At 29.9% G+C, this 12785-nt stretch overlaps 2 protein-coding genes across 5 annotated transcripts; one reads left to right on the top strand and one right to left on the bottom strand.

Moving 5' to 3' along the window:
* Positions 1-642: 642 nt before the first annotated feature.
* LOC110425400 (uncharacterized) lies at positions 643-6092 on the bottom strand. 4 transcript variants are annotated; one of them, XR_002446019.1, is made up of 5 exons: positions 5919-6092; positions 5197-5345; positions 4946-5083; positions 4159-4201; positions 643-1506 (listed from the first exon to the last, which is right to left on the bottom strand). XR_002446019.1 is itself a non-coding variant. In XM_021440303.1 (5 exons), the coding sequence occupies exons 1-4, from the start codon at positions 6045-6047 to the stop codon at positions 4169-4171; spliced, it is 426 nt and encodes a 141-aa protein (XP_021295978.1). In that variant the 5' UTR covers positions 6048-6092; the 3' UTR covers positions 643-1506; positions 4159-4168. The 4 variants fall into 4 exon arrangements, 2 of the variants coding, with proteins under 2 accessions (XP_021295978.1, XP_021295979.1); XR_002446018.1 differs by having other exon boundaries at positions 4946-5037; positions 5197-5322; XM_021440303.1 differs by having other exon boundaries at positions 5197-5322.
* A 3316-nt stretch (positions 6093-9408) lies between these two features.
* LOC110425413 (uncharacterized) lies at positions 9409-11100 on the top strand. The gene is made up of 2 exons (XM_021440323.1): positions 9409-10548; positions 10797-11100. The coding sequence occupies exons 1-2, from the start codon at positions 9475-9477 to the stop codon at positions 11073-11075; spliced, it is 1353 nt and encodes a 450-aa protein (XP_021295998.1). The 5' UTR covers positions 9409-9474; the 3' UTR covers positions 11076-11100.
* The last annotated feature ends 1685 nt before the right edge of the window (positions 11101-12785 follow it).

Genomic DNA, 12785 nt, shown 5'->3' with positions numbered 1-12785 from the left:
TTGGTAATGGTTATTCTTAAAGGTAAGGAATAAGATAAAAATTTTACTAGACAAAAATACCTTTTTTAATTTTAAAAATTACTATACTATATAAATTAAAATTTATTCATTTTTCTCAATTTCTTTGTCTCTTTACCCATTTGCCTATCTCCTTCTCTCACTAAATTTTCTCCACCACAAAGGACAATAGAAGGTGACAGCAATGGCAATGGTAGGCGGTGATGGCATCCGATACCAGTATCTTCATAGTCAGATGCGAGAAGTGCCAATCAAGCTCTCCCAAGCCAAATCAAGTCATGAAAACTTCGGATCTATCACCTCCCATTGCATCTAGATAAAGGAATTTGCACTCCCCCATCAAATCCGATTAGGAAAATATCAAATCCAATAGATAAGGGGTATCTATCAATAGATGGAACATAGAATGCTTACTATAGCATTTTATCTGTTATTTATCAATACATGTTTCTCAAGTATTGATAGATAACCCCTTAAACTCTATCTGCTAGGTAAAATTCTGCATTTTTACCAAGCTAAAAGTCCTTTTACACTTTTAGGGCATTTCTAAGGCTAATTTCTATTTAATCGAGGCCTACATTCATGTCATAATGGAGTATAACATCAAAACAATACGCAATAATCTTAACAAGTAAACTTCCTTAATAACATTTCAATTATCATCATTCAAACATCATTAAAATCATGAAGTGTGATGGTACGACCTCCATCAATCTTGAGTGAAAATGTACAATCCCTATAGCTCCTTAGTCTAACAATCTACAAACTTCATTGCACCTGGGGCATTTATGATGCATCATGGGAGTGAAGTCACCACTTTATCCCAAAAGTGGAATTATACTTTACTCAATCAAACACTCATACTTGTATCTTTTAGTGTGTGGAAAATGCCTCACATACTGGCATAGATCATTTATCATACAATTCTACTCATTTTAATTAGTATATGGAATATGTATCATATACACAACATCATAGCATTCATTATATTAGCCTAGCCATCTCATACGGCATATGGAATTTAACATCATGTAGGCAATCTCATGACTTTCATCATATTTATTCAATCATCTTATATAATATATGGAATCTACATTATATACATTACATATATCAACATATCAAGCATGTTCATCATATCATTCATACATTAACATAAATGATATCTCATACCCACGCTAGCCCAACGGCCAAAGTAAGTGAGTGGGCTTCAAACATAAAAATATTTGCCCTTTCTTCTTGAAAACAACTAAATAATAAAGTATTTACATCCATATCACAGATTTGAAAACCATTTCTAAAACATTTTTGTCACCCATAAACTCATTTCATTTACTGAGAATTTATGTAAACATACTCATTATGAATCATCAAATCATGCTTTACCTTTACATATTAAACTAAGTTGAAAGTGCTGTATCCACCCACTTGTTGAAAGACTTGAACAAAACTCATGCTTAATGAAATCCATGAAGTTTTCAAACGCTCCTAGCATACAATAATAATCGAAATCAATTCCTAGAATAATAATCTCAAAATATTGGTTCTAGGTGCTTTCAAAATTTATTTGCTTTTGACTACAACTATTTTTTTTCTAACTAAACCCATTCTAAAAAATCATAAATCCTTTTACTTTTACGTTAGATGATGAGTAAAATCTCAAACCTTTAAGATTTAATCTTTCAATAGAATTTCTAGGTGTAAAAACAATATTTTCATAATAAAAAAGATGAGTTTTATGGATTTCAAGACTTAAAAATGTATCCTTTTTCATCAAAGTTGAAGAAACATGCTTTAAACCATTAAAAATGGTGATTTGATGAAAAAAAAAAAGTTGAAAGGGTTTTAAAAGGAACTTATGTACTAAAAATGTGACTGAGGGTTGCTAACCCTTGATGAATGTGCCATATTTATAGCTTTAGATGAGAAAATATCATTTTACCTCTTTTAGTTTTCTGAAAACAACATCATCAATCGACAAATCGAGAACATCTATCAATAAATAGGCTTTAGGATCCTTTTAAAAGTCCTCGGGTTTTTATCTATCGATAAATATTGTGCATCTATCGATAAATAGACTCATCTATTGATAAATATTTATCAAAATCAATTTTAGGTTTAAACGAAGAACATCTATTGATAAATAGACTTCAATAAGCAAAAATAAATATAAAAACTTGTCCATTTGGACTTCTTTCAATCTCAAACTTTGTAAACCATCTTTGAACATTAAAACATGGATTTTTCCAAGCTTTAAAACTAACTTTGAATGTTCAATACATGAATCATGTATGATCACCTAAGTGTTTTTGTTAACCTATCCACTTATTTAAGGTGGGATTTCACACCTTAGGCACAAGATTGGATTTTAGTATGGCCTTTCATCCACAAATGAACTGTCAATCTGAGCACCATCGAAATGCTCAAGGATATGTTAAGACCAATTGTGCTTGACTTTGGAGTCCCATGGAATCACTACTTGCCTTTAGCCTAGTTTGCCTACAACAATAGTTATCAAGCCACTATTGGTATGGCACCATATGAGGCTTTATATGGTCGAAGATGTAAATCACCTCTTAATTAACTTGAGGTTGGAAAAAGGAAGCTCTTAAGATCGAAGATGGCCCAAGAAGCTGAGTTAGGTGTCCATGTAATTCGAAAAAAGATGTTGATAGCTCAAAGTTAATAGAAATCTTATGCCAATAATAGGCAAAATTCTTTGGAGTTTATAGTTGGGGATCATGTGTTTTTGAAGGTTTCACCGATTAAGGGAATTACGAGATTTGGAAAGAAAGTGAAACTGAGCCCTAAATACATCAGACCTTTTGAGGTGCTAAAGCATATAGGCACCATTGCTTATCACTTGGTGTTACTACTAAATTTGTTCGATGTCCATCCAGTTTTCCACATATCTATGCTTGGGAAATATGTTCCCAATCCTTCACATGTGATTCAATATGATGAGGTCCAATTGAAAGACGAACTTATTTATAAGGAGCAACCTGTAGCCATACGAGATTAGCAAGTAGAATGGCTCCACTCCAAGGACTTTGCTATGGTGAAGCAACATAGGAACTTGAAGAAAAGATGGAAGCAAAATATCCTCACATTTTTGAGGTTTAATTCATGGCTTAATTATGGTGTTTGAAATAAATTCAAGGATGAATTTCTATAAAGAGGGGAGAATGTAATACCCTTGACTTTGATATGAACTATGTGGTGTGAACTAAGTTAATTGAAAGGTTAAGTTAAATTTTGATGTATTTGTTTGAAGATTTGAGAATATGCCTGTGTATAGAGAATGATTTTGAAATTTATTGTGTATTTGAAGACTTTTGATGATATGTTGATATGTTGAATATGCTTAGTGTATGGAAGCATACACCATGATATTTAAGCCAAGTGTTAGAAAAATGATTAATGAATCTTAAAGTTTGATTTTTAGATTGAGATTTGATTTTATATTTAAGTATATGTGCCAAAATCTTGAGTTATATGAAAGATTTGAAGTGCTTGTTTGACTAAAAATGCATTGGAGACTTAAGACTAAGCTGTCCACATCTGAACCTCCATTGAAGGCAAATGTTTGCCTCGTAAGGTTCTGTCCCCACCTTTGCTCCTCAACATTCTTCCTCCTCTTATACCACAATTTGAAGCCACAACCAATAAATGGTTAAACCATGAAGGCAAAACACTTAGACTAAATTGGCTATTTAGTGTAACCTCCCATCTGAAAAGGAAATTCTTAAGTAAAGGCTATTTTAGTTGAAATAAAAGTAACAGTTTAGTGTTAACCTCCTATCTTAAGAGTTTGTTTAACTCCATGTATCAATTGCAGTTGAAGTGGAACTACAACCATACACAACAACTATACATTGAGCAAATATTAAAAGTTCAGAAAAAGGTAGCAAACCTTAACAATCTAGCAGTTTAAATACTTTTGCCAAATTAAATCACTTCTTATATTTTGATGAGGCTAGAGAACCTATTATTTGCAAACTTTTGCAAAAGTTAAATTATTGAAGGATATTGGTGCACATTTCAAAAATTATATCTCTGAAGTACATATGATTATATCAATAAAAATAATTGAGAAGATGAAAATAAACAATCAATGTAATCAGAATAAACAAATCGTACCTTGTTAGTTTTATAGTCTCATCAATGGCATGGTCATATTGATCTGCATATTAAAATCTCAAAGTAAATGAAACTTTCTTACCATAAATGCACAAGTTATAATGAAAGAAAACTGAGTCAAGGAAAAAAAAACTAAAAAATTCCCATATTCATCTACAATAATAACAAGCTCTCTTACAAATGCAAAATTCAAGCATTTAAGAATCAGTTTTGTCACATATTATACATGACAAAACAGATCATAAGTCAATCAATGTGAATTTGATAAGAAAAAGTGTTATGGTTTAGCTAGACTAACAACATAACATCAATAAACCACCACAGAGCAAAATCAAAGTAGATCAATAGCAAGATTTAACTTTACACGATTGACCTGCTTAAGCCTTAACTTTGTAAAGGATAAGAACTTAAAGCCTTTTTGTGAACCTTTTAAATATCTAGTAGAACATGAAACCTACTTAAAATCATTATGTCTAAACCCATGGTAGAACTTTCATTATTTCCAATCACTCAACATACAAGTGACATTATTATCTTGACATTTTCTAGTGAGCATGTTGACAGGAAGCTAGTAAACTAAACAAAGATAGAACCACATACACAAGTTTATAGTCAAAAGTTGAAATTCATCACGAAACTATGACACCATTGGATTATATCAATTGTAGATGCACAATAAAGTGAATGAGTTTGCCAAAAGATACAATAAAGAAAACAAAAGCACATGAAACAATGTGCTGCACCAACATTTTACCAGAGGATGGAAAAAAAGGAATTTCAACCTTACATTTTGAAATTTCTCCACAACAGAAATGGCATTAGTATCAATACTCTTGCGAATAGCAACTTCTGCTACAATCTTGCTAGTCAGGAGTTTATCTTGCCAATGAAATGAAATGACCAAGTAAAACAGCCTCATTAAAAGCTTGATTCGACAACAAGGATAAAGCACAAATTTAGTTAAAACAATGAGAGTGTTGTCATTAATACCCATTACAAGCAATGAGAGTATAAAAATCATAGAGTCATCTAGATTACCATGAAGGTGGCATATCCAATAGCAAAAATTTGCCTCACCCATGGCCACCACATGGCAAGTTTCTTGAAAAGTATAGTCACCCATGCATCAGAATTATTCAACAATTTACTCACTGGCAGTATCCCCTACCAACAAACAATATCACAAACTAAGATACTTTAAAGAAATAACACTCCAAAACAAAACAATATTTATAGGAAAAAAAATTGGCAAAATGAAGAAGTCAATAGCTTCACTTCCTAACAAAAGCAAGCCCATTACGTAAGTAAGTCATTTAGTTCCATAGGCATTATGGCAGTCATTGTTTTCAATGCTATCAGTGTAAAATATTTCAATAAAGGCTCCAAAACCAAATAGTAAATACTCAGCAACAATAAAGACATATCTCTTTGCACTTCCAAAATTCCAAAACCAGAAACAAGGAAAGAAATCCAGCATAAAACTCTAGCAACAATAATGATAAGCGTTTGTTAACTAGTAATAACGACCCAGCAAACAAGCAACAATTAAGACAAGAAAATCCAAAACATACAAAAAAAAGAACAAAACAAACAAAAATTGAAGAAAAACACATTCAATCGTTGAAATTGCAAGGTATAGACAAAAAAAAGTCAATTTTGGGTTAGTTTTCCACCATATTTCTTGGTAACCAAACAAGAAAAAAATAAAGAGAGAAAAAACAAGAAAAAGGGAGAGAGAGAGAGAGGAAGAAGAAAATGACCTTCAGCTCCAAAGCTATAGATCGGAACCGCGAAACTGCAGAGGAAGCGAAGCATTCGGAGAGCAAAGAAAGCAACAAGTTAGGGATCAATTTCAAAAATGAAAATTTGGTCAAGTGATTGACCCACATGGTTTAAGGCTTAGAATCTGAGTCCTTGCTTTGGTTTAGATTTAGACTAACTTGGTAAATTTTTAATCTAAGTTGAACTGGTTGTAGAGTTCAATATTTTATATTTTATTAATAAATGAATAATTATTAATAGTAATAAATTTTAATGTATGTAAAGTTTACTATGTAAACTATAAATATTGTAAAAATAAATAAGATCTTTAGATGTTTATAATATATTAGATATTAATGTATAATATAATATTTAATATTATAAAATTATATATAAAACCAATATTATTTTGTTCTTTATTTACAATATAGTTTTAATAATTATTAACCAAATTTATTGTTTTGTAAAATATTAATTACTTATATTTCAATAAGTAATATATTAATTTTATATAGTATATATTTATATGTATTACTTTATTATATATATAATTAATGACACAACGTATATGTTATAATATAATATATTACAAAGTTTGTATAAACAATAACTAATTATAAACAATATATTATAAAAATTACAGTGATAATTAATAAAGTTATTAAGTATAATAATATAAGTAAAGTTTATTATAAGTTATAGTAATGCTTATGTATAAATTAAATATATGTATATATAATATATTTATACAATCATATATATATGTATATATATTCATAACATTTTATGTTACGAAATATTACTATATATAGATGTAACAATTATAACGTACTAAAATGGATGATATTTATTATCATATATTAATATTAACATATAAGTTATATTATTTAAAATATATAACTTGTAATTTCATATTAATACATTTTTATAAATAAATATACATAAATATAGCTAACATTAAATTGATATAATTATGATTTGTATATGTACATATAATAAATTAACATATTATAAGTATATTATTAATTAAGCTTACTATTATTCATCTTTATTTATATTAACTAACATTAGTATATATCAAGTATTATTATTTTGTATGATTTTAATGATTAAAATTATAATATGAAACTAATCGTAAAAGATGTACTTAAAGTAATATTATAATTATCTTATATGAATATAATTAATCAATGTAAAACATAATGTTGTATTACTTTATTGTATATATATTAATGACACAAATTATATGTTATAATGTTATTTATTACAAAGTTTGTATAACTAATCGCTAATTGTAAATAATATGTTATAGAAACTAAATTAATAACTAATAAAGTTATTAACTGTAATCAAATATTTTTAAAATTAAAATTTTTTTATAAAATTAATAATATGATTATGATTTTCATCTAACTTTATGAAATTAAAAAATTTATTACGTTATGTTTATAAACTTTTTAATTTTATAACAATAATGAATTTGGAACTATTAATTTATAATATATTATTTAATAAAGTTTTCAAAATATATAAAAAATAATAAGCAAAGGAAAACATAATTAAATTTTTAATATTATAAAACTCAATATGTATATATTGAAATTTATTAATATATTTCCTACAAAAGATTAATAAACTTTTAACAAATTTTTAATATATTTTACATAAAAAATTTTAAAAGTAGTAATACCAATGAAATTATCCAATGGAATATTCCTTTGGAAAATTTCTATTGGTAATAGCTTTTTCCAACGAAAAATTCTGTTGAAAAATTTAATTGGTTTTAAATTTTTTTGGCACCTTATATTTTCAGACAAATTTCGAGCCGGTTATTTTCCATTAGAATTTTCAAATGGAAATATGTCGAAAATTCCATAGAAAAATTTGATGGGACTAAATTTTTTTTATGCCAATAAAATTTTTAACGGATTTCTAAAAAAAAATTTTCATTGAAAAAATTCTGTCAAAAATCCATTGAAAAAAGTTAAAATAAATTTCCGTCAGAATTCCATAAAAAATCTGTTGAAAATTTCCAACAAAATTTTTTTCGTTCGAAAAACTAAGTTTTTTGTAGTGATTATGTAAGAGTTATCACTTGATCCCGTGAAAAAAAAAAGAATCTCTTTATGTATTGTATGAGGGTTATCCCTTTGTCTAATTAAAAAGTAAAAATCATTGATAGTGTATTGAAATTCCTTAGTTATCAGGATAGTGGATGTAGGCATCGACATAGCCGAGCCATTATAAATTTTTTGTATCTCTTTTTAATTTTTAAAATTATTATTCACTGCTTACATTTGCCTTAAAAAAATAGTTTTACATTGATTTATTGCTTTACACTTAGAAAAATATTTTCACTTTATTATTCATAGCTAGCATTAAACTTAGGAAAATATTTTTCTTTGGTATATTATTTTCATACTTAGTATTTAATTGTTAAAAGCTTGTTTTTGATACTAAAAATTATTTTTTGGGTGAAAAGTTTTAATTTTTATACTTAAATTTTCAAAAAAAAAATGTTAAAAACCAATTCACCCCCTTTTGATATTTTACTCTTTGAAACTTCTGTATTAACACATTATTTTATAAGACCTTTTGTAGGTTGATTCTTGCCTGCCATCGTCTCAAATCTAGCCTTTGGAAGCTAGTATAGTACTTCAAGTTTAACGTTGAAGAATCATCAATGGGCAATCCTGGTGTTGCTGGAATTGTTGGGGTGGTGCATTATGTTTTCTTAAGTTTAGGTGATTCAAATCCTGTAGAATTACTTGGTATTAGAAAAGCTTTCTCTAAATGAGCATAGTTGACATGGATGGTGACATGGAATTCTATATGGAGGTATGCTATTTTTTCACAAATTGAGTGACAAAAAAATAACACATATAAATATTGTGATCAATACGATGTTTCAAATTGGGTGACCAAAATAAAATAAAAAAATTCAAAAGTTAGGTGACAAGAAAGTAATTTACTCCAAATAAAATGATTGTTGAATAAATTAATATAAAGCCTTTGTTTATGCTAGAATATTGCAAATATAAAAAATGTAGTTTTCGGCATATCAATACATGCACTTCGCTTGTAATTGGCTTATGTCATTTTCATGTTCTAATTAATTATACTTAAATACTTCAAAATTTTACTTGCTTTATATATATTGGTTTTGTTTATTCGCTGAATTTGGATAAGAGATTGAAATGTACATCACATGTCTATTTTTCAATTAATTTTTTGAATAAAGTTAATTTGTAGAAGCAAGTGTTTAATTTTTTATTTGAAATTTATGTTTCAAGCACTTAAAGTCACAAACTGAAGCAAACCTTCAGGAATAAATAGAAATTGAAACTAATACTCCCAAGAAAGCCTTATTCCGATTCCTTGTCTAAGATTTGCACAAAGTCATCTTTGAAATATTAAAAAATAAAAAATAAAAAATGCATGACATATTTACCTTTCCATCATAAATGGAAAGATGGTAAGACCAATAATCTTCATCATTCCAAAACTCGAGCTTGCAATCCTCGTTCTTTCTTTTGTTTGCTTCTTTTCTCTAAAATGGAGCAGATCCGACATTTTAGCCACCCGCACATGTTGACCTTGGTAGAGGTGGGTAAGGGTACTGACGCTGAGCGTTGCGTCGGCTGCGGTAGTTTCTTCCGCGGTCCAGCTTATACTTGTAAACAATGCCCTGGTTTTTTCTTGCACAAGTCATGCGTTGAATTGCCCCGTCAAATAAAAAATGAGGCTTTTCACCAAGAGCACCCCCTGACACTGTATCCAATGGATTCGTTCGTCTGTGATGGATGTGGAGAGCTGTGTGGGGGCTTGTTTTACAGGTGCGGTTTATGCATGTTCAGCCTCGATGTCAAATGTGCTACTTTAAATCAGGAGCTTGCTAGAAGTAAGGCTCAGAAAGGGATGGAAATTAAAATCCTAATCAACCATTTCAGTCACAACCATCAGCTGACTCGCTGCACATTCCTCTCGCCCCCAGGGAAGAAGAAAAAAGTACCTTGTATGGCATGCAAACAAAACATGGATGGTAAACTGATCTATTCTTGCCAGTCTTGCTTATTCCTCATTCATGAGTCTTGTCTTATTAACATGCCCGAGCAAATTAAAAGCTCCTTTCACCCGGAACATCCTCTTCTTGCTCAACCTCTTGGTAGGGGTATTGTAGTTGAATGCGGTGGTTGTAGCGATGGAGTCTATGGTATCAGCTTCAGCTGCAGTGAATGCAACTTCGACTGCCATGCCTCATGCGCCAAGTACCAAACTCGTGCCATAAAACATAATTGCCATGTTCACCCTCTTTTACATTTGGAGACGAGCAATAGCCGTCGCATACAGAGATCTCTTGAGTGTAAGGAATGCGGTGAATATTGTGAGGAAGCCTTCTTGTGCTGCAAAACGTGTAAATTCTTTACACATCTCGAGTGTGTTCCACTACCCTCTATTGTTAAACATATCCGTCACTTACATTTGCTTATACTTAAAAATTCTGTGGTCCAAGATGATTCTAATGAATATTATTGTGATGCGTGTGAAGAGGAAAGGAATTCAAATCATTCTGCGTACATTTGTGAAGAATGCAATTATATCATGCATATTCATTGTGTGATGTCTGAGGTAAGCTGACTAGCTAAAGTAAAAGTTTTCATTTAGAATTTACCAATTTTGGTGGAAAAAATTATAGTCAAAAAAGCGTATAAGTATTTATTCGTAAATTTTGTACAATTAGTGTCATGAATTTATTATTTGTTTGGCTGCTCTCTTTAGGTATAGGTTTTTTTTTGTTTTTTTTGAAATTAATGTAACCTTTTTTCTGCTCTTTGCTAGAACTCTGAAACTAAATTCCTCCATGCTTACTATATTAGGTTGAACCTCCTGAATGGATATCATCATATCTAGTTCCACGACCGAGAAAAGAGAAGCCTGACAAAGGAGATCAAATTACTAGCAAAATAGATGGCAAATTGTTGGAAGGGGAAGGGATACAGCAGGGAAGAACAGAAAAGAAGTCTATCCTGGATAAGCTGGAGGCTGAAATGGATCAAGTCTGGAAACAGATGGACAATCTACGCGAAAGATTACGGGAGCTCCAAGAAAAATATCGCCACGTAAAAATATCACTTGATAATAAGGAAGGGCATTGAACATCTGCTTTGAACGCAATTACTTATTGACACATGTTTGTTTATTTATTATTAAATTAATACATATTTTATCTTCTTCTTTGTCAGGATTTTTCTCCTCTAAACAACTCATTTTCGTATTTTACTCTAATTGCATTACCCCAATTAATTCCTTCTCAAAGTTTAAACTAGTGTAATTGGTCGATTCAAAATAAATAAATAAACTAATTTAATACATTGTTTCGTTTAAAAAAAGAGAGCAACATATTAGTAATATACTTGTGGCATCTCTTTTATTCTTTTGTTTTGCAATCACCAAATAGCGTAGACCTTTGACATGTTACCTTCACTTTAATAATAAAACCGTGCAAATAGAATGCCATTTCTTAGTAAAGTTTTTTTTTTTACCTCTGAAGGATTTTAATTTCTTTCCTCTTATGCCATTGCGGTTTTTTCGCATTTCTAGTTTATCCTTTCTTGGTCTTCCTTTTTTTTTTTTTTATTAATATATGTATGAATATGTACACTTATAGTCGTTAGTCAAATAACTAGTCTTAAATTGTAAGACTTGGTCTTTAGGTAAGGTTTTACAAAAAAATCGAGGGATTTAGTTAAAAAAATTATCATAATTCATGAACTTTTAACTATTAAATTCTTATGGGAACTTTTATGTGAAGGGAACTGGCTTCATTCTGGACCCTGGCCATTGGGGATGAATACAATGACAGCACATGATTGCTTGTACTTAAGCCTCTTTAAGGTTAATTTTTGAATATGGACCCTGCCACTAGGCAAAAGTGCTCATAGCCTATTAAATTTGAATTTGCATTTGAATCTGAACATGAATCTAAATCTGTGTTTACGGCTGTTCACATTGTTTGTTCCATTCTCGTGTTGTCTCGAATCTTTTATGAAAGTCTGTTTCATTATTAGAATATCTAAAACACTAAGAATAAATGTTTTTTGATTAAAGTCTGATTATGGAATCTATTATATGAAAAATATCTTGACAATGCCCATAAATTTAACTAATGTATGTTACTTGCCAAATTGCCGTATTCATTCTTTTATCTACAATACTTCAAATGTTGAGTAGCCGTTAGCTAACTAGTCTTTGCTTGAGAAATCTGGGTCGAGACCACCTTTATTCTTGGAGCTTTAGACTCACTGTTTGATATGGAATAATTATTGGAAACTAATTTATTTGTAATGGAGGTCAAAGACTTTATAAGCTGTTATGAATTATCTATATATGGGGTTGTAAGACTCTGTGAGGTTTGAATTAAGACATATCATTTGAAGATTTAAGCATTCTGTTACAAAGTGGAATTTTAGAATCTGTTAGCCTTACATGCCCCAAGGGTATGTGGCAGCTGTTGTGTGCTAACTCAGGTGGGAGGCGTGACAGGCGTAATCAAAAGAGAATTCATCAGATATGCCTAAGTTGAATGCGTTAAACGAATGAATCAAGAAGTAATACATCACTGTCTAGTTAGCATTAAGTTCAGGTTCTGGTTATCATATTCCAGGGAAGGCTGTCCAGACATCTGTATGATTTTTCACACTTAATTAACTTTATCAGCTTGAATTCTTGGATTATATTGTAGAAATATAACTGCCAAACCTTCGTTTGGTTCCAGGGAATTCAGGAAAAGATCAGTTCTTTAATCTTAAAAGAGTTTTTTTTAATTCTATTAGCACATACGCATACCAAAATAGAAAAAAAAAAAA

The sequence above is a fragment of the Theobroma umbraticum genome, unplaced genomic scaffold, assembly GCF_002168275.2.
Source record: "Theobroma umbraticum cultivar Fairchild unplaced genomic scaffold, ASM216827v3 scaffold_81.0, whole genome shotgun sequence".
In the NCBI taxonomy this organism is placed as follows: Eukaryota; Viridiplantae; Streptophyta; class Magnoliopsida; order Malvales; family Malvaceae; genus Theobroma; species Theobroma umbraticum.
This window is presented reverse-complemented; position numbering and strand designations above follow the sequence as displayed.

Excerpts from the sequence above, each read along its gene's own strand:
- LOC110425400 (XM_021440303.1), bottom strand. The coding sequence starts at position 6,047 with ATGTGGGTCAATCACTTGACCAAATTTTCATTTTTGAAATTGATCCCT. Across the intron at positions 5,084-5,196 it reads TTGGATATGCCACCTTCATG|CTTTTAATGAGGCTGTTTTA; the intron begins GTAATCTAGATG and ends TGTCGAATCAAG. Across the intron at positions 4,202-4,945 it reads TTGTGGAGAAATTTCAAAAT|ATCAATATGACCATGCCATT; the intron begins GTAAGGTTGAAA and ends TTTAATATGCAG.
- LOC110425413 (XM_021440323.1), top strand. The coding sequence starts at position 9,475 with ATGGAGCAGATCCGACATTTTAGCCACCCGCACATGTTGACCTTGGTA. Across the intron at positions 10,549-10,796 it reads TTCATTGTGTGATGTCTGAG|GTTGAACCTCCTGAATGGAT; the intron begins GTAAGCTGACTA and ends TTACTATATTAG.